At 39.6% G+C, this 23208-nt stretch overlaps 1 protein-coding gene across 1 annotated transcript in view; it reads right to left on the minus strand.

Moving 5' to 3' along the window:
• Window positions 1–23208, minus strand: part of SGIP1 (SH3GL interacting endocytic adaptor 1) — a 176223-nt gene that overhangs the window by 97967 nt on the left and 55048 nt on the right. The window contains exons 6-8 of the mRNA XM_044441183.1: window positions 20599–20655; window positions 10472–10526; window positions 9534–9709 (exon numbers count right to left, since the gene is read on the minus strand). Coding sequence (XP_044297118.1) covers window positions 9534–9709; window positions 10472–10526; window positions 20599–20655 — 288 coding nt within the window. The remainder of the gene's footprint in view (window positions 1–9533; window positions 9710–10471; window positions 10527–20598; window positions 20656–23208) is intronic.

Here is a 23208-nt window from a genome sequence, read left to right on the forward strand (position 1 = left end):
TCCATCCTTCTTTAGTATGGTGAAGTATCTCAAGTAGAAACCATGCTGTGTCTCTGAGTGGTCTGTCTTCCAGATTGCCCCTTTCTTCTTGTAGAACCAGAGACATTCAATGGAGCACTCCAAGAGGAGGCAGAGTTTCAAACTCGATCCTATATCCATGTTCTATAAGGGATAGAACCTACCATTCAGACATGATGGGTTTCCATATGGGGAGACATTTTAGTCGATCCCCAAATGGGAAAGGTGGAGTTATTGGAGCACTGATTCAGACTGCCCATCATTGTTGACGCTTGTCCTTATAGAGCCTTTTCTTGCTAGGCTGGTACTGAGGCATGTCAGTACGGTGGGATCAAATTGGTTTCTGTACGAATGACTGATGCCCAATAAGGTAGCTCTGTTGTGCAGGTTGGAAGGAGCAATATTGGAACTGTCGATTCCAGGGCCATTTACAATTCCGTTGTCCAGTAGGTCCCCATCCCATACTTCTAGCTGTTAGTTGTGCCTTGCGGATGGTATCTAAGTTCTCATCAGTCTTGGAGTGGAAAAGGCTGGTTCCATCAAAGGGCATGTTTTCCACCCTCCGCCTTCTCTCCTGCTGTAGATTGCTCACATGTAGCCAGGTGTGATGTCTGAGAGCCACTGCACTGATAAGCACCCTGGAATCACAGTAGACATGATGCCAGTTGTTGCTTGGGCAATTGCATGGCTTCTCCAATGAAGACCCTCACCAAAACTCTTTGTTGGTCTTGTAGAAATATGGTGAGGGATTCCATCTTCTTCCAAAGTATTGGTAGAGAGCCATGGTAGCCTCATAATTCAAAATTCGTACTCTGAGTTCCATTGCTGAGTACAGTATAGTCAGTGAGATGACATGTCAATTTTCTACCCTTCTCGATCAACCAGTGCAGTGTGCTCTCCATTTTGATGACTCTCAGCAGATCCAATGACCACTGAATTCAGGTGTGCATGTCTTAGGAGAAAGGGAATGTCCTGTTCCTTGACCTTATACATGGATTTGAGCTGCCAAGATGTTGGATGCGGATGGTCTGATAACTCCCATGGTTCCGTCATTGCTTGTTGTAGCATGGGGATGAATGGTAGGGCCACTGGGATTGCATCCATTGTAAATGTTATCCTGTTCCAGGTCAGTGTGCTGTTGATGTCGATTCCCAGTGATGTTGCTATGTGGATCACTTGTTCTGAAAAACGGCCCATGCTTTCTCCAGGTGATCCTGGCCTTTGCATCAACACCATGGGGTCAGGTGAAGTGGATGCTGTTCAGCAGCCTCAGAATCCATGTCCAACATGTAGGCCATGCTCAAGGAAGAAGAATGTGTTGGTGATCTTTCTTTCACTGGATGGGCAGCAGCAGCAGTCTCATCCTGGGATGTCGATGGCAGATCCACAGGCTGTTGTGGTCTCCGACATGGAGCAGGCAGTGGATATGGAGGTCCATAAGGAGGGAAGTAATCCCATGCAAATCTGGGTCCAAATCCTTGAAACGGAGGGGCATCCAATATGGGTTCCTTCCTTACTAAGGTATCTCCAGTTCGAACGCATGGATGGATCTGTGTGTTGAACCTGAGGAAGCTTCAGTGGATGGTGATCCCTATAGTTTAGGCATGGGAGGACGTTGAACTTGCTCCTGACCTTGAATCATCTGTACCAACAATTCAGACAGTATCAGAGACTGTGCCAGAGACTCCTGAATCTCTCCATCTAAGAAGGACGTCTGCAATGTTGGTTCAGAGCAACTCAAAGCCAGATGGACTAGCCCTGAAGCAAGGAGATGGCCTTAGTGATGGGCTCGCCACATGGTGTGGAGATGGTCTCAGAGTCATTTGTACCAATGGGGCTCAAACTGGAGGCTTTTTTGTTATCAACAGGCTCGGTTCCATTTCCATCCGGTGTGGAACCTCTGTGCGAGCTGGATGCAAGTACCATTTACATTTCTTTTCCAGCTTCTCCTTCCTGAGACATTTTCGCTATTCCGTCTCTTTGGTATCAAGCTGTTTCTATTTCTCCCTTGGTTTTGTGGGAGATTGAGACCGATCAGGATGCTCTTTCACAGTCCCGGAGCTCTTGGCTGTCAGTTGAGTAGCCGACTCTGAGTGCTCAGCAGTACCTTTTTCAGCTGTAGGAGGGCCAGCAGATTTGCCAGAGGCAGCCTCCTTCGTAGCAATAAGAGCTCTGTCCCAGAGTCCCTTCTTCAGTCTGCTTTCACAATTTTTGCATGCTTGCTTCATTAAAAGTTGACAGTGGACACACTTGTCCACATGATACCCTTCTCTGAGACACAGACGGCAGAGTGAATGAGTGTCTGTAGATGGCATTTTCGCTCCGCTTTGTGTACACTTTCTAAAGGCAGAGCACTTGAGCCACTGAGAAAGAAGAAATAGTGGTTTTTATTTTTTTTGTGTGGGGAACAGAAGTGAGTTTTTTTGTAGTGGGGAATTGGTAGAAGACTTAAGAAAAGTGAGATACTTGTGAGGGAAATCAAAAGTAGTCTGACAGAGCTCAAGGCACAGCAAATGGCGGTTGAAAGCAGACTGTCGATAGGGTGAAGACTCCACCTATTTATACTGGGAGTTCCTGCCAAAAACTTTAATAATCTGAGAGAATTTTCCCACATGCAGGCACCGCTGAGGCACAGTACCCATTTGTGTGATGCACAGATACCATGATGAAGAATGACAAAATCCACAATAACAGGAGTTCTTAGAGCCAAAGCAGACATGGAGGGGCCATTATTCATGTGCCCCCTTTATGCACATATTAAATGAGGCTGGTGTCTTACTTAACAGCTGAAGGAGCATATGGGAGGAAGACATCCCTTACATCACCCCTTGCACCTTACCTCTTCAACTGCTTTCTCCATACTGTGGCTACTTGCATGTAAGGCATAGGAAGGACTCAGTATTCCTCTCCTGTGTCCTTTACTGCTTAAGCCATTCCTAACCAAGCTTTATATGTGGAGAGAATGAACAGATGAAAAGCAAAATGGTTGCTACTTTTAAAGCCATGCCCTCTATGGATTTTGTAATTGAGCAAGACTCCATCCATGTGTATTTCAACTGCTGTATGGGTATAGGGTTCCCTCCATATGATAACAGTTGTTTCCCTTTAAAAGATGTTGAAATGAATGTGTGCAGGTTGTAGCAGCTTTTATCATGATACCCTTCCTCCATATTTGTTCTAGTCAGTGAGAACCTTTGTAAGAGGCTAGACTACGTGGGGCAAGTGGAATTCATGCAGGGTGAGGGTAATGCAGCTCAGGAAAGGTTCCCCTTAATAAACTGGTCTAAGAGAGAGCAGGGGAGCTATGCTAAGTCTAGAGAACAATATGCCAAAAGATATGGGCTGGAAAGCAAGAAAAAGAAGGAATCTAAGATCAGGTGGATGCACACTGATGAGTGAACCCTGAAACAGAACTGAAGTTACATTTTTGTCATAGGAACAGCACATCTTACGAAAGGACTGGCTGATGCTATCTATAGCTCCTTAGAGCAGGATTATAAATATAATAAGTACATTCATGTATAAACAAAAACTGTGTAATCTTTATTAGGGAATTTCTAAGAACATGTGGCAATAGAATTTATAAACAAAGCACTGTTCCCTATCCAAGCCTTTCCCATCTTCTCTCCAGATGTTTTGGGCAGTGACTTTCAGCATCTCTGACCATCAGCTATGCCGGCTGAAGCTCAGGGAAGCTAAAATCCAAAACATCTTTATGGACACTGGTCTGCCCTATCCTTTTGCTTTCTTGACCTAATCAACTTCATCCTTATTAGGTTCAGCAGAATCAGTGACCAAATAAACATAGCAACTGGTTTGCTTTAATCCCTACCTTTTCCTTTCCTTTCAAGCTCACACACATACATGTATATCACTCTCTCTTAAAGGCTTTAAGGAGCAGAATAGCTAATTAAATTCTTAGTAGTCAGCTAAACTCTTTGTTTTCTGAGGCTATTGCACTGGAATATTGTCATATTGTGAATGGTGTACAGAGTAATATATTTCTATCTACATCAGCATAAATATGATTTTATTTATTCATTCAGTTTATGAATTGCCTATAGCTGAAGTTCTCAGGTCACACACATAATAAATACAAATACAATTAAACCAATGATGAGGAGTTGGACTGGGGGTGACAAGAACTGAAAAATATAAGCCAAATACAGATAGGCATGCTAGGGAATGAAAAAGATCCTTTGTATAGTATATATGCCAAGCCTTCTCTTTCAGTTTAACTAGTATAGTTAAATTGCTATTTGGTTCAGTCATTCTATTCAGTGTCTTGCTTTCCATGAAAAGTAATACAGTCATGCACCCAAGCTTCCTTAAGATGTACAGCATCAGTAGATCAGGAAGCTGCATCCTCTGTTGCAACAAAGCCATCATTCAGATTCACTGTTTCACATCTTCCACTGTCTAGGAAATGAGTGTCACAAATCAAGTCTTGAACCTGGCTTCTATAAACATATCAATGCACTGTTGTTCTGCCCTGAAGCCCAGCTGCAATAGCCTGGTGATTTCATAATGAAGGCAAACCCCACTACTAACCAGCTAATGAACCAAACAAGCAACAGATACATAAGCAGCAAATTAAAAAGAAGCAAGAATTCCAGTAGTATGGTTAAAATTTTGATTTACAAATATTTCGGGTTTTTTTCTATTTTATTAAAACCTCTATGACATGAAATGCAATCACCAAAAATCAGTTGGTAATTTTGTTGGGAAATTAGAGATAATTTATCTTATTCAATTGGAAATTCAAAAGTGTTTAGGAAATCATCTTCTCAAAAGAATGCTATTCCTTAGTAACAGTAATGAAGTATAAATATTATTATCAGCTGTGATAAGGGAGCAGCTTGAGTACTGTTGAAGTTTTCCTCTTTTTATGCAGTTATATTCTCAATATGTGCCAGGAATAGTAGCTTTCTGAGGATGGTGAATATACTTGGATCACCTCATAGACCTACAACTCCCAAATTTCCTTGGAGTGCGAGAACTGTTAATTCAGCAAGATAGTTAGAAATTAAGCAAATAGGTGAGCTAAGCACCTGTAAGAGAAGAAGATAAATACAAAAAAATAATTGCCATTTAATGATTAATTCAGCTGAAGCTGAAGAAATCAAAAGCTAGAGATCCGGATGCACTGCAAACGGCAGTCGAAAGTGAAATGAGAAAATGGGTGGGAGCCCACCTATTTATTTAATGGTGGTGGGGGGGGGGCAGGCTCCCACTCAAAATGCTCGACTTAGCTAGAGGAATCTTCCTGAATGTGGCATTGTGTTGGTGCAGCACCCATAAGTGTGGTGTACAGAGACCACAATGAAGAACATCTACTTCTAAACAGAAAGGATAGGGTTAGCTTTTAAATCAAGTTCAGTGCAGGCTCTGTTTTCAGGTCGTTGAGTGCAGCTTATGCTAATATGCAGGTGTAGACATTTGTTTGGTTTAAGCTTTTGAGCTCAGCTTTTAGTTCAGTTTTAAAATTTAACCTGAAAGTCTAGAAGAATGCATGCTAGTCAGTTATAAGGAAAATGTATGCATTAGAAACATTTGGAGAGGAATATCATGTAGTAATTTAGTAATTTATTTGCTAATGTTAGAAACCTCCAAGTCAAATGAGGGAAATTGAGTGCTTGATTTTTAATGAGAACTTATTCAATAGGCCTTTGGAATGTAAGTTGGTCTGTTGAGATTTGTGCTTTTATTGCTGTGTTTATCACCTGTGTTTTTAATGTATGCTGTGTTTTTATATTATAAAAATCAAATTATAACCAAATTTTCCTTGTAATTTTTAAAATGAAGGTTAGCTACCTTGTCCTCAATTTGCTGGTTGGAAAGGTAGGAATGAATCAAATAAATAAATGTACAAACAAATAGACCCAGTGGGAAAACCAGAAAGCTGGTGGAATGGAGAGAAACAGTTAGATAAATTCACCTTTGAATACAAACCCCTTAGGAAGGCCAGGGAAGAGTGAACTGCAGATGGCCTTTCTCTGTATGTCAAGGAGGGCATACTGGCAAGTAAAAAAACACCTCAAAAGGGATGGATTGCTCCAAAGTATCCCTGTGACTGACAATATTAAGCATGAAAAGTAATTTAATAATGGGGCAACACTACCCCACTCCACCCAGGCCAAAATGCTTAGGGACACCTTGAGATGGAGAATGCAATCATTGAGGCATCTAAAGAGGAGTGTGTAATAGTAAAGGTGTTGCAGTTAACTGCCCTCACACAGACTAGATAAGTGCATGTTCCAGTCACAAGAAAGATGTAAAGTTTCTACAATGGCTGGTTGGTTGAACCCTAAAACATTGTGGGGGAAAACTGGTACGTTATGGAAACAACTGGAGGAGAGTGAACCTTCTACTTAATTCCAAATGGTGTCTAAGGCCTTGCGTGAAATATGATAGTTGCTGAACAAAATGGAAATCATGACCACATTGTTATCCAATTTAATTTATATGTAAATTAAATATGGGAAACTGCCAAGGAACACCAATGCAATTAACATCTGACTACAAAAAGGAACCTTCTCTTGAATGGTAAAGTGGAAGCTGATACTTCAGATCGCTCCAGAATGCATGGGGGTTATTCAAAATAGGAATATTAGAAACTCCGCTACAATATATATTGCACCTTATGAAAAGTAACATCAAATCAAAGTCACTAGTGGAGGGCAGATTATTAAACTGAAGAATTCACTACCACAAGATGTAGCAATGGACAGCTAGACAGTAAGGGATTAGAGAAATTCTTGGAGGTTTCTAGCTGTGATGGCTATGTATCAGTAAGCTCCTGAATATGCTACTGTGTTGAGCTCATGGTTTTCATAGGCCAGAATGGGAACAGAATGCTGGATTACTAGAAAAACCTCTGTTCTAATTCAGCACAGATCTTCCTAGGTTATTAATAGCATGGCATAGGGGTATATGAGGATATCTTAATTCCTTAATCAATTAACTAATTGTCTAAGGATGCTGATAGGTGAAAAGAGCTCTCATATCCTGACTGCCTCAGTCTGCTCTCCTCCATGCCACCTTGAAACATCCTGCTTACCCATTCCCAGAAATAACTTTCATGATTCAGAGAATCACCCAGCATGGTTGTTTCTACACCAGCTGCAAGGGGAGGGGGAATATGACCATGGATGCCCATGAGGTTGGGTCCCCCCCCCCCCTCAAAAAATCTGGGAATCTGAAAAATCTTATGTTCCCCTAGACAATGTCTAGGCCTCTATAGGATCATTCTCTTAGTAACTCAGGGAGGCCTTTGCATTTTCTTTGCAATTCCACCTTCTACACAGCCTCATCTACCCTTCATTTTAATTTCAAAGAACAAAGCAGACAATATAGTATTTAAGTGTGACATGACCATTATCTTACATATTGTTTTTCTCTAAAGCAGCATCAATTCTTTAATATTCTATAGTGACACTTGCAGTAATTTCCATCATAAGAAATCGCTTGCCAGCTGACTTCAGCATTCAGTCGTCATGTCTTTTCTTGGCTAATTGTGCTTCCAGACCAGCAGGTGAGGTGTGTTTTGTTGTGCCTTCCATTACCAAGCCAAACCAAAATTAAGATTGTACATCTAAAGAGGATGTCTTTAAATGTTTACTGCAGGGTGGAGGATGAAAAATGCTAGTTTTGTTTTGCTCTACAATGCCAGCAACTATTTCTGAATGCAAATACAAAATTAACATTGTTTACAAATGTATGTAGATATCACCCCCCACACCACCAAAACAGCCTTCAGCCCATAGATTTGATGAAATTTTCATGTAAGCTCCAGTTGTAAACCTATAAACTACATTCTGTAGATTTTACAAAAACCCTTCATAATACCAGATACTTCAGAATAGACTTTTAGGGAAGGTATGCTTAGGGAAAAGGTGCATAACTCCATTATAAGAATACAAAACATTGGCATTCTATGGGTTTTCACTTTCTTCAACATCCACAAACAATTCTGTAGAGCTATGAGTCTATAAAATTTTCTAAAAGGGGATAATGCCTTTTCCATAAAGAACTTTGCAAAGATTGGGACAGTGAGAATTTTTGGCAAAATTGAGAGACGTTGCATACCAACAAAATCAATGTGGAATGAAATTTTCAAGAGACAGAATGTATTTAGAGAGTATGTACAGTAAAGGGCAGCTCAAAATAACTGCAAAGAGGTATTCAGTAGGTTCCCAATTCTAACAGAGTGAAACGTACTCACTTTGTAAACCATAAAGAGATAACTATATGAGTGGAAGGCACGATTTATTTTATTTTATTTTCCTGAGTTCAGCGTTTGTGTGTGCTCACACTATTTTTAAAACCTCACTGAGAGGAATTTTGAGGTTGAATCTAAATTTGCTTATCTGAGCAAGGTTCCTACAATTACAGTCAATCAAAATAAGAAAATTGTCTAAATGTACTGAAAGCAAGTCCACTGAACCACCAGGATGGGGTGCAAAGAGTATTTCCAGAATTGCTAGATTGGGAATAATGACAACAAACAGTATTAGAACTCTTATGCAGACTGCTTTTCTATTTTCTCTTGACCATGCTGTTTGCTATTTAACTTCCAATATGCATCAAACAGATTAACACTTCTTATTTTATATTTTAAGAGTATATTTAAGGAATCTTACAGTGTAATCTGTGCATGTTTGCTGAAAAATAAGATACACTCTTCAATGGAGCTTACTCCTAGAAAAGTGCACAGAATAAAGCTAACATTTCTTGTGTGTACAATTTTCACACAAAAGCACCCCAAAATATCTAGAATGAATCAAAGAAGTTCTTCTAAAGTCTAATTCTTTTTCAAGGGACAGTAATCTAGAGCTTTCATTCAACCTCTGTGGTTTCCTATGATCCAGCAATCCTGATTATTTCAAAGAAATTAAGTTCAGGTTTTATAAGAAATATTTATTTGCCAAAATACAAATTTAAGCACTTAAATACGCTTAATTATTTACATGAACAAGCATGAGTTTAAACTTTAGACATCTACTGCCCCTATCCTTAAAACAAAGGCCTCTTGAAGTCTCTCCAAGTTTCATAAGGTTGCTCTGCATAAAGTGCAGTTTTCTGAGGAAAAATGCTACAAACCATGTTATGCTCACAGAATCATTATATGGACTAGCGTCACTGTAACTATGTGGACACTGTATTAGGAGGAATGGGGTCCCCTTTAAATAAAGAACATCTTTGATAACTGCTTTTCCCCTTATTTCCATTGCAAATTCCTTTCCCTTATAGATCACATTTGTTGTGTTGAAAACTCTAAGATTTAATGAAATGTACTTGATATATGCAGAAAGTTGCTCACACATTTAACCATACTTTAAAAATGAACTCCTGTCAAGAATCTTAAACACATGCAGATGACTTCCCTCTTTTCAGCACATCCTATGTTAAAATCATTTTTAACAAGTCTGAGCTATGTCATGAAACCACAGTTTGGTATAATACAGAATGCCAATAACACAAAAAAGCACCATATGAAGCAATGTTTTGCTTACCACTGGGGATGGTGAAAGTGCGATGTTGCCTATGGAAGCTTTCAGTTCATCAACAGTTGCTGCACTGTTAAGAATATCTTTAGACTGCAAGGGCTTGATCTTAATGTTGAATTTCTTGTGTGCTTCCTCTTCCTCTTCTGATTCACTTGAGGAATAAAAGTGTTTTCCTTTGGTAGGTAGATCACAGTTAAAGAGCATATACCTTAATCAAAGAATATAACTTTTTGAACTTGTTGACCAAGGTTAAGAATGCCATAGTTAAAAAGATTCATCAGTGACAAATTCCAGCTATGTTACTGGGTTCCAGCAAAGCATTTAGTAGCACTTTGAGGTCTTTTGTTAAGGCAAATGTTTCCATGGCTCCCATATGTCAATGGCTACTCCCTATAAACATTAGTAACATTTCTAACCTTTATGATGTACTGTGCAACCCTTTCTACTCAGTATATTTGCTTACTGGTATTTCTTTCTGTAATTCCTTTCAATATATTTTTCTATGAGTCAATTCCTTCTCTCGAGTGGTATCTCAAACTAGAAGTAAATTTTGGGGACAGCAGCACTGTTAAAAAGTTTGGTGGACTTATCTTTGCTGGTATGAGTAGCTGTGATTCCACCTTGTGTTTTTACAGTTATCATTAAAGAGTATAGTTTGCTGATGTTCCCTTGTAAAGACAGGACATACCATTATTTCCAGGAGCTTTTCTAGCTGGGTTATGGTGGTGTGTGGCCTGTGATGGCTCTGAGTAGTTCAGCTCATGACAGGGAGCAGAAAAAGAAAAGAGCTACCATCACCAGTAGAGGTAAACATCCCAAAGTCTTCTAAGAATGTTGTTTTCCCCAGATGGTAAGATGTGTGTTTTGTATTAAATACCCAATTGTCTGTTGACAGAAATGGAATAAAAAACATAGCCCACTACAAAATTAATAATGAAGGATATAGCCTGGTTCTTCTGGTCTGATGCTGTATCCTTCTTCATCAAGCTCAGGTGAATTCTGGTGAAAACAAAATGAAGCAGTAAGGTTATTTGCAAAACATAAAATAGCTACTAGCTTTCCTCTCCCACCAATATTCATTCATAAGGATTGGTTGCTTAATGAACTATTCTCCTAGTTGAAAAGGGCTTGACTGATGAGTCTGCCCAGAAACCTGTTTTCTCAGCAATGTATAAACAGCTCTCAGTTAACTGCCCTAATCTCTTCAGTAAAGGGGAAAAGTGGGGTACACCTCTTCTAAGTAAATAACTAGAGTACAACCTGATACAAGAAACCTGCTGCCTAGAATTTCTGCATCAAATTGTTAAAATAGTTTCTAATGTGAAAAACAGAGAAACCACTGATGGATTTGCATGAAAGTCTCTTGTAAAAGAAGAGCATATTTACAGTTCTTGATAGTCTTACAATTCACTTTTACTTCTTCAGAGAAGTTAACAGAAGAGACTAATCTTATTCACATAGATGTTGGTCAAAGCACAGCATGTTGGACTGGTTCTCTTATAGCAAACTATTGTGTAGCCTCCATTTGGTTTATATGGCTATATCGCTCTTTACTTAAGAGTGAATCAACTGATTGATAAAGCAAAAAAGACAGCACCAGAAAAAAACAGCTTATTTTGACTATATCACATTGCCTTTGTATCATTTTATGTAACAACTCATAAAACTCATTTTAAAAGGAAAAACTGATGAAACATTTTCCAAAATACAACTGGAAAAGATGTATGAAATATATATTAAATATCTGGACTCATTTCATCCTGGTTTTAGATCTGGTTTTGGAATAGAAACTGCTTTGATTGCCATGTGCCTGGAGAAAGACAGGGGGAGTATGCCTGTAATGATGTAAAGTGTTGTGAGTGTGTTTCTTTAAATGTTGGTAAGTTTCAGAAGAGCAAGAGGGGTAAAAGAGGGGCATGTTTGGTGACTGAGAGTGTGTGGGAGGAGCTTGGAAGTGTGTGGAGGGTGAAATAGATACATTTCTAAGCTGTATTTAATTGGCAAGGTGTCATTGAATAAAATCAGATCATATAAAGTGAAGAATGTTGGAAAAAATAAAACAAATGGATAGGGAGTGGATGCAACAATTAGATAAAGTGGAGGAAATAGAAGATATTATTAAAAAGGTAAAAGTAGGAAAACCACCTGGGATAGATGGTTTAGGTCCAGAATATTATAAAACTTTTAAGAAGATGCTGATTCCAAAATTAAGATCTTTATTCAATAGTATGTTGGAAGGAGGTGAGATGCCAGCATCTTGGAAATACTCTTCAATAGTTTTAATCCCAAAACCCAATTAGGATTTGATGGATCCTGGAGCTTACAGACCAGTGATAGCGAACCTTTTAGAGACCGAGTGCCCAAACTGGAACCCAAAGCCCAGTTATTTATCGCAGAGTGCCAACACTACAATAAAACCTTAAAACTGAGGGTTTAGTTTAGAAAAAACACCTCACAGCCAGTCCAAGCAAATATATATATATATATATCCTTGGCAGCGCACTGACCGTCCATGTGAAAGCTCAGACAAGTCACGGCAAATGAGTCACAGCTCGTGATTTCATTGCCTGGTGCTGCTACTCCTTGCCAAGAATGTGCATGGCCCCTGTGTGCGCTGTTATCCAATGCTCGGCTTCTGGGGTGACGCTGGGGCGACTTAGTTCGTGTGCTGACAGAAAGAGCTCTGTGTGCCCACTGTGGCATGCATGCCATAGGTTCACCACCACTGCCCTAACCCTACCCTGGTGCACTCCTCTAACCCTGGTGCACTACCCCTACCTCTAATAGGGGTAAAATACTATTGAAAAGAGGGTGATTTTAAAAAAAGCCTTTCTTGAGTAGCTTTTTCTGCACAGCTCAACATTTCTGCCCATTCTAAACACATTGAACCATCAAAATCATACCAGGACACCTCATTTTCCTAACCCTAACCCTACTCTGGTGCACACCCCTAACTCTAATATACCATTGAATAATATACCCTGCACTGGTGCACACCCCTAACCCTAATATAGGGGTAAAGCTACATTGAAAAGAGGGCAATTTTGAAAAAGCTTTCCTTGAGTAGGGGCGACTTGACTCGCGTCCCAACAGAGAGGGTTTTGCATGCCCACTGTGGCAAGCGTGCCATAGGTTTGCCACCACTGTTACAGACCAATAGCCCTGATTAAACAAGATCCAAAATTTTTACAGAATATTCACAAAAAGGATGAGTAGTTTTATTGATAATTATGTTAATGTGGATCAAACTGGTTTTGTAATAGGTGGGCAGATGGCAGATTTGACCAAAAGAGTATTAAACAGAATGGAATATATATATATGTGTGTGTGTGTGTGTGTGTGTGTGTGTGTGTGTGTATGTATATGTATAAAAGAAAAATTTGAAAGCTGGCATAATTGCATTAGATATTTTTTAAGCCTTTGATTGTGTAGAATGGCCGACAATAAAGATATTAATAGAGCTAATGGGATTTAGAAATATAATGAATCAGTTATATTCAAGAAACTTTGCAATGGTAGAAGTAAATGATGGTGTAACAGATCAGATATCCCCAGGCTGAGGTACTAGATAGGGTTACACTCTTTCTCTGATTCTGTTTGTTTTAGTTATAGAACTGCTAGCAAATAGTATTAGGAATGATAATTTAATAGAAGGTAAATTTGAGAATAACATTAAGATTAGCTTATTTGCAGATGATACATTATTAACAATAAAGGACCCAGTTAAGGGTATGGATCAGATTAAAATACATTTAACAGAATTTGGAAAAATAACAGGTTTACAAGTAAATTAGGACTAATCAAAGATGACGTCATTTAATTGTAGTAAAGTGGAAATGGATGAGATTAAAAGCAAGTTAGAAGTTAAGATATGCAATAGTATTAAGGATTTAGGAGTAAATATTACAAACAATTGCAATGTCTAAAAGAGAATAATTTTAATAAGTTAAAATATGAAGTGAAAGAGAAGATGCATGATTTTAAGAACATTGGTCAAACCATGGTCAATCATGGTTTGTCAGAATAGCGGCATTCAAAATGAAGATTTTACCTAAGATTAACTCTTGCTTATGATGTTACCAATTAAGTTAACAGAGAAAGATTTGGAAGAATGGCAAAGTATGATTAATAAATTTAGTAACGGAGATAAAAAAGTAAGGATTAATAAAAAAGATGGTATATGCCCCAGAGAACAGGGGTTTAGACATTCCCAATGTGAAATTTTATTATACAGCTAATGAATTTAGGAATATGCTGGATATTATACTGCAAATGGATAAGATAATACAGGGTAAATTAGAATATCAAGATGTAGAAGCATTCCTATTAAATATTTTTCTTCAACAAGATAATAGGAATGTTATTAAAAAGATAGGAACCCATTTTTAAAGAATACGGTTAAAATTTGGAATAAATATATGGAATATGTTTATCCCATCAATTTTGCCATATATCCAATAACAGAATTAGAAAGATTCCCAGTAATTCTGAGGTGTAATTTGAAGGAAGTATTGACGTGTAAACATGTCATTAGGTTGAAAGACTGGTTAGAGAAAATGAAGAATAAAGAAATAATACAAGCAACACTGGGACAGAGTAAAATAAATTGGTGCAATATATTTCAATTAGATTATTGGTTAAAGAAAAATGGTAAATGCAGAGAATATGCTAAATTTGAAGATATAATTTTACAGAAAGAAAAACAAGACAGTATATGGATGAGAGGAATGAAAAGTAAAATGTACAAGGTATTACTAGAAGAGGAGGATTGCTATGATCCTCTTGAAGAGTCTTGGGAAATATATTTAAAAAGAAATATTAGTGCTGAAGAATGGATTAATGTGTGGGATAAGAGAATTTTAAAATTTCTGTCAATAAGAATCGAAGATAATTTTTATATACTGGTTTGGAAATGGTACTTAACTCCAGTTAAATTGAATTATATGAATAATAAATATTCCAATGTGTGTTAGAGATGCAACCAAGAAGAGGGTACACATTTCCATATGTTATGGAAGTGTAAATATATAAATGAGTTTTGGGAAAGGATTTTTAAAGAAATTGGTAAAATATTGAATTTAAATATTGAAGTTGACCCTGATAAGCATTATTGTTCTTATTCAGAGAACAGATGGGACAAAATACTAAAGAATTTATGATAAATGTATTAACAGCAGTAAGATTAATAGCAGCAAGGAATTAGAAAACAAAAGCTGAATATTATATAGTTGACTGGTATAAAGAAGTCTATTGATAAGTTAACTTGTGATATTAAATGGAAAAAAGGTTTGACAAGTGAAAATAAATTTGAAAATATTTGAAAACTTTTTATTGAATACGTTTTAATAAAAGGAAAGGGGTGTGAACCACCACAAGAGTTCATGCATTTCTGAAGGGGAAGTGGAGCAACCTGAATGAATAAATGATCATTTTGGGCAAGGTATTCAAGTAATTAGAGTTGTTGGTCCTGGTGGAGCTGGCACTGGTGTTGATGTGTTGTTTGATCAGTGATATTTAGTCACAATTATTGCTATTATGTTAATTGTATTGTTTTTCTTAGTTGTAAAAAATGAAAATATATTTTTAATACAGTGTCATTAGGTTGTTTGAATACCGGGGTCTCATGGACCACATAGTCCAATGAAGGAGCCTCATAGCTTGGGCACAATATTGACAGAGAGGTTGACTAATAAGATTGAAAGTAAATTCCTGGTGGCAGCAGTACATACCGAGAGAAAGAGGAGGAAATATCAAAAAAGATAAAGGCACACCATAACCCAACAAATTATAGGACTATGCTAGTGTCCCTGCTGGTTTTCCTGGACCTCTCAGTGGCTTTCAATACCATTGACCATCATACCCTTCTGGATAGGGTATGGGACCTGGATACCTAAAGGAATGCCTTCTTCCATATTTGCCCTCCGGCCCCTGAGATCAGCAGCAGAGGCCCTCCTCCGGGAATCCTCCATGAAAGATATTAGGAGGCAAAGTACCCAAAGGATGACTTTCTCTGCAGTGGCGCCCCACCTATGGAATGCGCTCCCCAGAGAGGTCCGCCTGGCACCGTCGTTATTTGTTTTTCGGCGCCAGGTTAAGACCTTTTTATTCCAACAATATTTTAATAACTTTTAATATTGGTTTATATATGTTTTTAATCTGCAGCCAGGGTGGATCTGAAATTCATTTGTATTATGTTATATATTATTTTTTAAAATTTATGTAAGCCATCCTGAGGGCTTTGTGACAAGATGGCATATAAATATTCTAAATAAATAAATAAATAGTCTGGTTGTGTTGGGAGTTGGAGGCACAGTTTTGCAATGGTTCTGTTCCTACTTCACCGGCCATTTGCAGAAGGTGATGCTGGGTGGCTCTGCACCACATGCCATGGAGTACCACAGGTTTCCATACTATCCCCCATGCTATTCAACATGACACTCAGCTCTACCTTTTTCACCTAATCCAGGTGAGGCAGTGAACAGGGTGATGGGCTGAATGAGGGCCAGTAAATTGAAACTTAATCCAGGCAAGTTACAGCTGCTGTTGATGGATGGGTCCTTGTGAGGAGGTAGAGGGGCTCACCCATTTTCCTGGGACATTCAATGAAGCAGGGATGTGGCTGGGAATCTGTTTGGACAGAACAACGCACAGGACTGCAATGGCCGGGATACACGGGTGAGCACGCAGCTGTGCAAGCAGCAAGGGGAAACCCTGTGTCCAAGACACACAGCTCCCCATTGCTGCAGGGGTGATGCCACTTGTTGCCATAGATACAGGAAGGAGGAGGGCTGGAGAAGGCCAGGGCTTTGGCACTTCGGGCAGCACAGCCGCAAAAGTTGTAAATGGCAATAAAGAGGCCCAGTGAGGGAACTGGCTTCCTCATGCGTTTCTCCATGGGAGTAAGGGAACAAGCCCCTTTTGCACGCCCCTCCTTCCTAATACAGTCACAGTCCTCTGTCCAGATGGTTGATGTCCATCCTGTTCTGGATGGGGTTGCACAACTCCTAAAAAACAGGGTTCAAAGTCTGGGTGTGCTTCTGGACCTGGAACTGTTCCTGGAGTACCAGGTGAGCTCCATGGCTAGAAGCCTTGAATCAACCTTGGTTGATATATCAACTGCACTCCTTTCTGGGCAGGCAAAATCTAGGAACAGTGATCCATGCTCTGATAATCTCTCAGTTGGACTACTGTAATTCGCTCTGTGTGGGGCTGCCCTTGAAAATGGTCTGAAAGCTTCAATTGATACAAAATAGAGCAGCTTGTATTCTAGCACAGACTGGCAGGCAAAAACCAGTCCTTTACCATCTGCATGGACTGCAGATTGACGTCTGGCTCTATTTTAAGGTGCATACATACATACTGCTTACTTTACGGTGCATGCTGGCATACAGAGCCCTAGCCAGTTTAGGACCTGAATATCTCAAGGAACATCTTCTCCCATAAATGCCTATCCAGACCTTAAGATAATCTTCCGAGGTCCTTCTCCAGGAGCCACCTTTAAAGTATATCAGGAAGGTGGCTACTGGGGGAAGGGCCTTTTCGGTTGTGGCACCCTGCTTGTAGAATTCATTCCACAGAGAAATATGCCTGGTGCTGATGCTTTACATCTTCTGGCACCAGGCAAAATAATTTGTTCTCCCAGTATTTTAACTTAAGTGATGAATTTTAAAAATTATTATACTTGTTTTTATATATTTTGCCAGGTCAATCTTTGCTTATTTAATTACTTAATTAGTTGCTCAGCTTTATTTTTATTTTTATTATCTACTTTATATCTTGTTCTTGCTGGTTGGCTCAGGTGTTGAATTACTGAATTGCATTGCTATTTAATTGTATTACCATTTTGTTACTTTATTATATTTTTAATCTTGTAAACCAAACTGAGAGCCAAACTAGTTATGGAGGACAGCATATCAAAGTTTGTATAAATAAAATAAATATGTTGTTGCCTGCCACTTAAGGTATAGATAGTGTGTTATGTCTCAATTCAGTCATACTCTGAGTAGACTCAATAAAATCAGTGGAACCTAAGTTGGTCATTACTAGCTTAAATACAAGTGATTGCAATGCATAAATAAATCTGGATCCAGTCTATTAATCATATCAAATAATGCTCTAATCCAAACACTCATCCTACTCAGGAGCATCTTAGAGAACTGTTGTAACATTCTGGACCTCTCGGCGGCTTTCGATACCATCGACCATGGTATCCTTCTGGATAGACTTGCGGGATTGGGGGTTGGAGGCACTGCTTTGCAGTGGTTCCGCTCCTATCTCAACGGTCGATTCCAGAAGGTAGTGCTGGGGGACCATGTCTCTACGTCATGGCAGCTATGCCATGGGGTACCACAGGGCTCCATTCTATCCCCTCTGCTATTTAACATCTATATGAAACCGCTGGGAGAGGTCATCAGGAGGTGTGGGCTGCGGAATCATCAATACGCTGATGATACCCAGCTTTACCTCTCATTCTCCACTAATCCAGGTGAGGCAGTGGCTGTGCTGAACCGGTGCTTGGCCGAGGTAAGGGAATGGATGAGGGCCAATAAACTGAAACTCAACCCAGACAAGATGGAGGTCCTGTTGGTTGGCGGATCGGGTTTCGGAGAGGGTGGATTTGACCTGGTCCTGAATGGTGCAACACTCCCTCTTAGGGATAAGGTCCGCAGCTTAGGAGTACTCCTCGACCCGGAGCTTTCTTTGGAAGCTCAGGTGACAGCGGTAGCGAGGAACGCCTTCCTTCAGCTTCGGCTGATTAATCAGCTGTGCCCCTACCTGGAATACGACTGCCTGGCGACGGTGACACACGCGCTGGTGACTTCCCGCCTAGACTTCTGTAACGCGCTTTACGTGGGGCTTCCCCTGAAGACAGTCCGAACACTTCAATTGGTGCAAAATAGAGCTGCCAGGTTGCTGACGGGGACAGGGCGTTATGCTCACATGACTCCAGTCCTCCATCAGCTTCACTGGCTTCCCATTGAAGCCCGGGCCCAATTCAAGGTGTTGATTATGACCTATAAAGCCCTAAACGGCTTGGGTCCTGGCTACCTGAACGAGCGCTTACGTCCGTATATGCCTGACCGCCCTTTGAGATCTGCGGGAGAGTCCCTTCTCCAGGAACCCTCCATGAAAGAAATTAGGAGAGTAAGTACCCGGAGGAGGGCTTTCTCTGCGGTGGCGCCCAACCTATGGAATTCACTCCCCAAAGAGGTCCGCCTGGCACCGTCGTTACTGGTTTTTCGGCGCCACGTAAAGACCTTTTTATTTAAACATAATTTCAATTGTTAAAACATATGATCTGGCCTGGGCAACTTCTTCTTCCTTCTCTTTCTCCTCCTATATTTTTATTTTATACTGATAATTTTAATTTTGTATTTGTAAATCAATGTATTTTTTGTATTGTTATATTTAATGGTAATTTATTATGTACTATTGTATTTCAATGTATTTTATCATGTTGTAAGCCGCCCCGAGGTTTCGGCAAGGGGCGGCATAGAAATGTAATAATAATAATAATAATAATAATAATAATAATAATAATAATAACAACAACAACAACAACAACAACAACAACAACAACAACATTTATCAGTTCATAAATTACCACATTAAAATGCATTTATATTTATATATCTAGGAAGAATAAACAAAACGTATGTATACATAAATGTACACACAGACGTACACAAACTTAGGAACTAACCATAGAGTCATTTCGTTCTATTGCTGAATCAAGCTGGGTCAGTATTTTGAGTATAGTTGAACTTGTAGGTTTTCTCAGCTAAATTAAGTTGAATTTCTTTTAATAAACATGTTAATTTCTTCTAATTAATTTGGACATCTTCCACAACCACAGCACAATCTTCCTGAAATGCAACTCTCCTTATTAGCATAATTGGTATTATTTTATAGGCTCTTTTCAGTGGTGGTTTTACACAATCTAATTAACACAATGTGATAAAATATAGTCTAGAGTAAGAATGAAGCAGCTATTTGATGCAGTGGGGCTCAAACATGCTGCATCATTGAATGTATATGGAAAAAAAATAAAGATGGGTGCAGCCTGCCTCTATTTGGCTTACATACTCACCCCAGCCAGTCCCCCTGACTGTAGCCCATGATTATGGTTGTTGATATCAGTGTCAGTTCCAAAATCTCTGAGCTAAAAATCCTGGGGAAGTTTTGACTGGGTAAATCCAGAAAGTGATGAATGCCTCATTATATGAGGAGGTTTGTTCCCCCTTCTATGAACTCAGTGATTCAGACTCTTTTCGGACTTGGATCCAGAGATATTGGATAACTACCGCTCAGCCATTAATATTCCCCGCTTCTTCACAAGTCAGACAATACTCTGCCTCTCTTCCCAGTCCTTTGTACATGTTAGAGAGCTTGGAAAGGTAGGGCATTCTTACCCATCAGTTTTGAAAAGGTTAAAAATTCCCCAGAGCTTTCTCAAAATTGCTGCTGCCCTATTCGGACATTCAACCTGAAGGGATATGGAATACACATACCTTATCAGGATCATGGTGAGAGGTCCGCTTGCATTCTAGTGAAGGTAAGTGTAACTCTTCCCCAGACCTTGTTTCACTGAACTGAGACATTACAGCCAGTAAATACTGGTGCACAAGGGATGGAGCCAGCATGCTTGGCCCTGTGCCCCAGCTTACATGTCCACAGCTGAATGCCTAGACAAGTTATATACTCTTGTAATCAGAGAGTAATCCCTATCTCTCCCTGGAGTGTCCTCTGCATACTGCATGCCAGAGGATTTGATTGGTATGCCCAATTAATATTTCTGGACTCCTGAGCAGACAGCCAATTGTCTTGAACAACTAGATATTTCTATGCGGGCCAAATTTGAAGACACAAACAATAGTTGGGTGCATCAAGGAAAATACTTGATATTCAGATAGTGTTATCCATTTCATGCTGTCAGGATGGGATGTGCTAAGAAACTTTAGAAGTGAGCAAGAACCACCATGCAGTGATACAGAGAAACACAGAGATGTGATCAGGATTTCTGTAAAATAAGGAAGGCAAGTATGAATATCAGGCAGGTACTTGTACTTACATATCTTTCCCAGTCAATCTCTGAATAAAACCCATTTGGAGCACCATTTGGTCTCTTCTGCAATATACAGTTAGAAACAATAGGTTTAAAATTAAAGTTAAGAACATAAAAATGCACTAGATTCTCAAAAGAAGCGACAAAGTCATTCAAGATCCTTGTCCAAGGCAAGAGTTCCCTATATGTAGAAAGATAATGGAAATCCCTCAATTCCTATTCAAAAAGAAATTTGCAGTGTTTCAACTTTTGAATTTTCCAAGGCTGATCACATGAGCAAAGACTGCAGGGACAAGCCATCATATTGTAATAAGTAAAATGATATGGTTAATGGCAAAGGAAAACAGAAACATAGGAAGACGGACCTCCTGGGCCATGTAGGCTGATTCCCTTGCTGGTACCAGTCAGCTCTGCTCATGTAATACCCAACATGTGGTTATCCAATTTTCCTTGATGGGGCCTTCACCACCACTGTGACAGCCTATTCCATATCCTAGGGGCCCTAACCATTTCCTGACATCCAACCTGAAACCTGGTTCCTTGGCCCATTGGATCGTGTCCTGTCCTCCACTGCAGGAGAGAACAGGTCACACAATCCTCTACCATGCGGCACTCCTTCACATACCTATATGGCGCTATAAGATCCCCTCTGACACTCATCTTTTCCAGGCTGAAAAGACTCAGCTCCTTCAATTTCATCTAATATGGTATCCCCCACCCCCACCCTGCTGTCCCCAATCTGGCTACCATCCTTGGGACCCTGCAATGATCTGATTCCAGCCTTGCTATGTCCCTCTTATAATGTGGAGCCCAGAAATGGACACAGTACTCCAGTTGTGGGCACACCAGAGTCTTACAGAGTGGTACTAACTCCTCCCTTGATCTGGAAGACATGCTTCTGGCTATACATTTAAGGGTGGCATTTGCCTTTTTAACTGCCATGTCACACTGCTGGCTCATGTTTAACCCGCTATTGACAAGTACCCCAAGATCCCTTTGACAAGTGCCACTTTCTAGCCACTTGTCCCCAATCCCATACCTATGGCACCTATTCCTGTATCTGAACTGCAAGACCTTGCACTTATTCACATTGAATACCATCCTGTTGTCCCCCACCCACTTCCACAGTTTGTCCTTTTGGATCTGGAGTACCTGTTCCTCAGTTGTGGCTAGCACCCCCACTTTGGTATTGTCTGTGAATTTGGTCAGCAGACTGGTTATCCCCTCCAACAGGTCACTGATAAAGAGGTTGAACAGAACTGGTCCCAGAACTGAGCCCTGGGGACCAATTCACTCATAACTGGCTGCCATCCAGATGATTCCCTGCTAACAGACACCCTCTGAATGTGGCCTATCAGTCATGCCTGAATCCACTGGACAGTGCTGCATCAAATCTATCTTGAAGCTCATCAATTTCTCAACCAGGATAGCATATAGCACCTTGTCAAAGACACTGCTGAAATCCAAGTGAACCACATCCACTGCATTCCCTCCATCTAGGAGGGGGATTATAGCTCCCCTATATATAAACTATTAATAGATTATAGCTCAGTAGCAGAGTACATGCTTTGTATGCAAATGTCCCAGGTTCAGCTCTTGGCATCTTCAGTTAAATGATCAAGTAGTGAGGGATGCTGAAGAGTTCTGCCTGAGAAGCTAGAAAACAGCAACCAGTTCAAGGTACATGAGACTGTCTGGTGTAAATAGACTACTAAGCCATATTCAGGCAGTCCAGAGAACACGTGAGGGCTCAGAGTGTTTACTGGGGCAGGATGATGTATCAGGGCTTGGCATCTCTGTGTGCTGATTCCATTCCTCCTCAGTTCAGTCCTTGTGTGAAATCGTAAGAACTGAAGAGGAATTCTGGAATTCTATTCACATTCTCTTGAACAGGAATAGAACTTTACTGCAATCACAAACCCTACCTTATCCTGTTGAGTACATGGTTTGAGCCTTCACACATTCTCTTGAACACCAAAATAGGGCTATAGTCTAACTGAGACCTATTATAAAGCAGCAGCATATGTTTGAAATAAACATGAATAGAATGGGAAGATAAAATGCATAGTTTTGATTTACATTTAGAAAATGTTAATTAGAAGGTCTCATGCTATGCTTTATTTCTAAAGCTTTCCAAACCATAGCTGTCATATGCATGCACCAAACCTTCCCATAACCCTGGGAAGTATATGGGAAGTATACAATATATAAACTAGTTGAAAAAGCCTATTCATGATAGAAAAGTGGTCACAAAATGTTATATACATAGTTATACATATAAGCAAAATATTTCATTTCAACTTTCTGAATATTAAGGAATAACCCAGACAACTTGCCCATGTTTAAATATCTTCTCATATCATATGCAGAGTCAATCTTGCTTTATTTTTCTTCCAAATGTATATTATTATGAATACAGTATGAATATTGTCTATTATAGTTTTCAAGCCAAGCCAGCCACATAATAGAAGACAATCTGCTTCTAGTAACTTAGATCAAATGATAATTCATTTTCAAATTATCCAGAAAAAATTCTACTGAATATTAGAAGACACTAACAAGTAGCTAAACTCAATTAGATATTAGACATCAGGACCACAAAGTTAAAATGCATAT

This window comes from Varanus komodoensis, unplaced genomic scaffold (assembly GCF_004798865.1).
Source record: "Varanus komodoensis strain SLA01 unplaced genomic scaffold, ASM479886v1 scaffold1, whole genome shotgun sequence".
Lineage (NCBI taxonomy): Eukaryota > Metazoa > Chordata > Lepidosauria > Squamata > Varanidae > Varanus > Varanus komodoensis.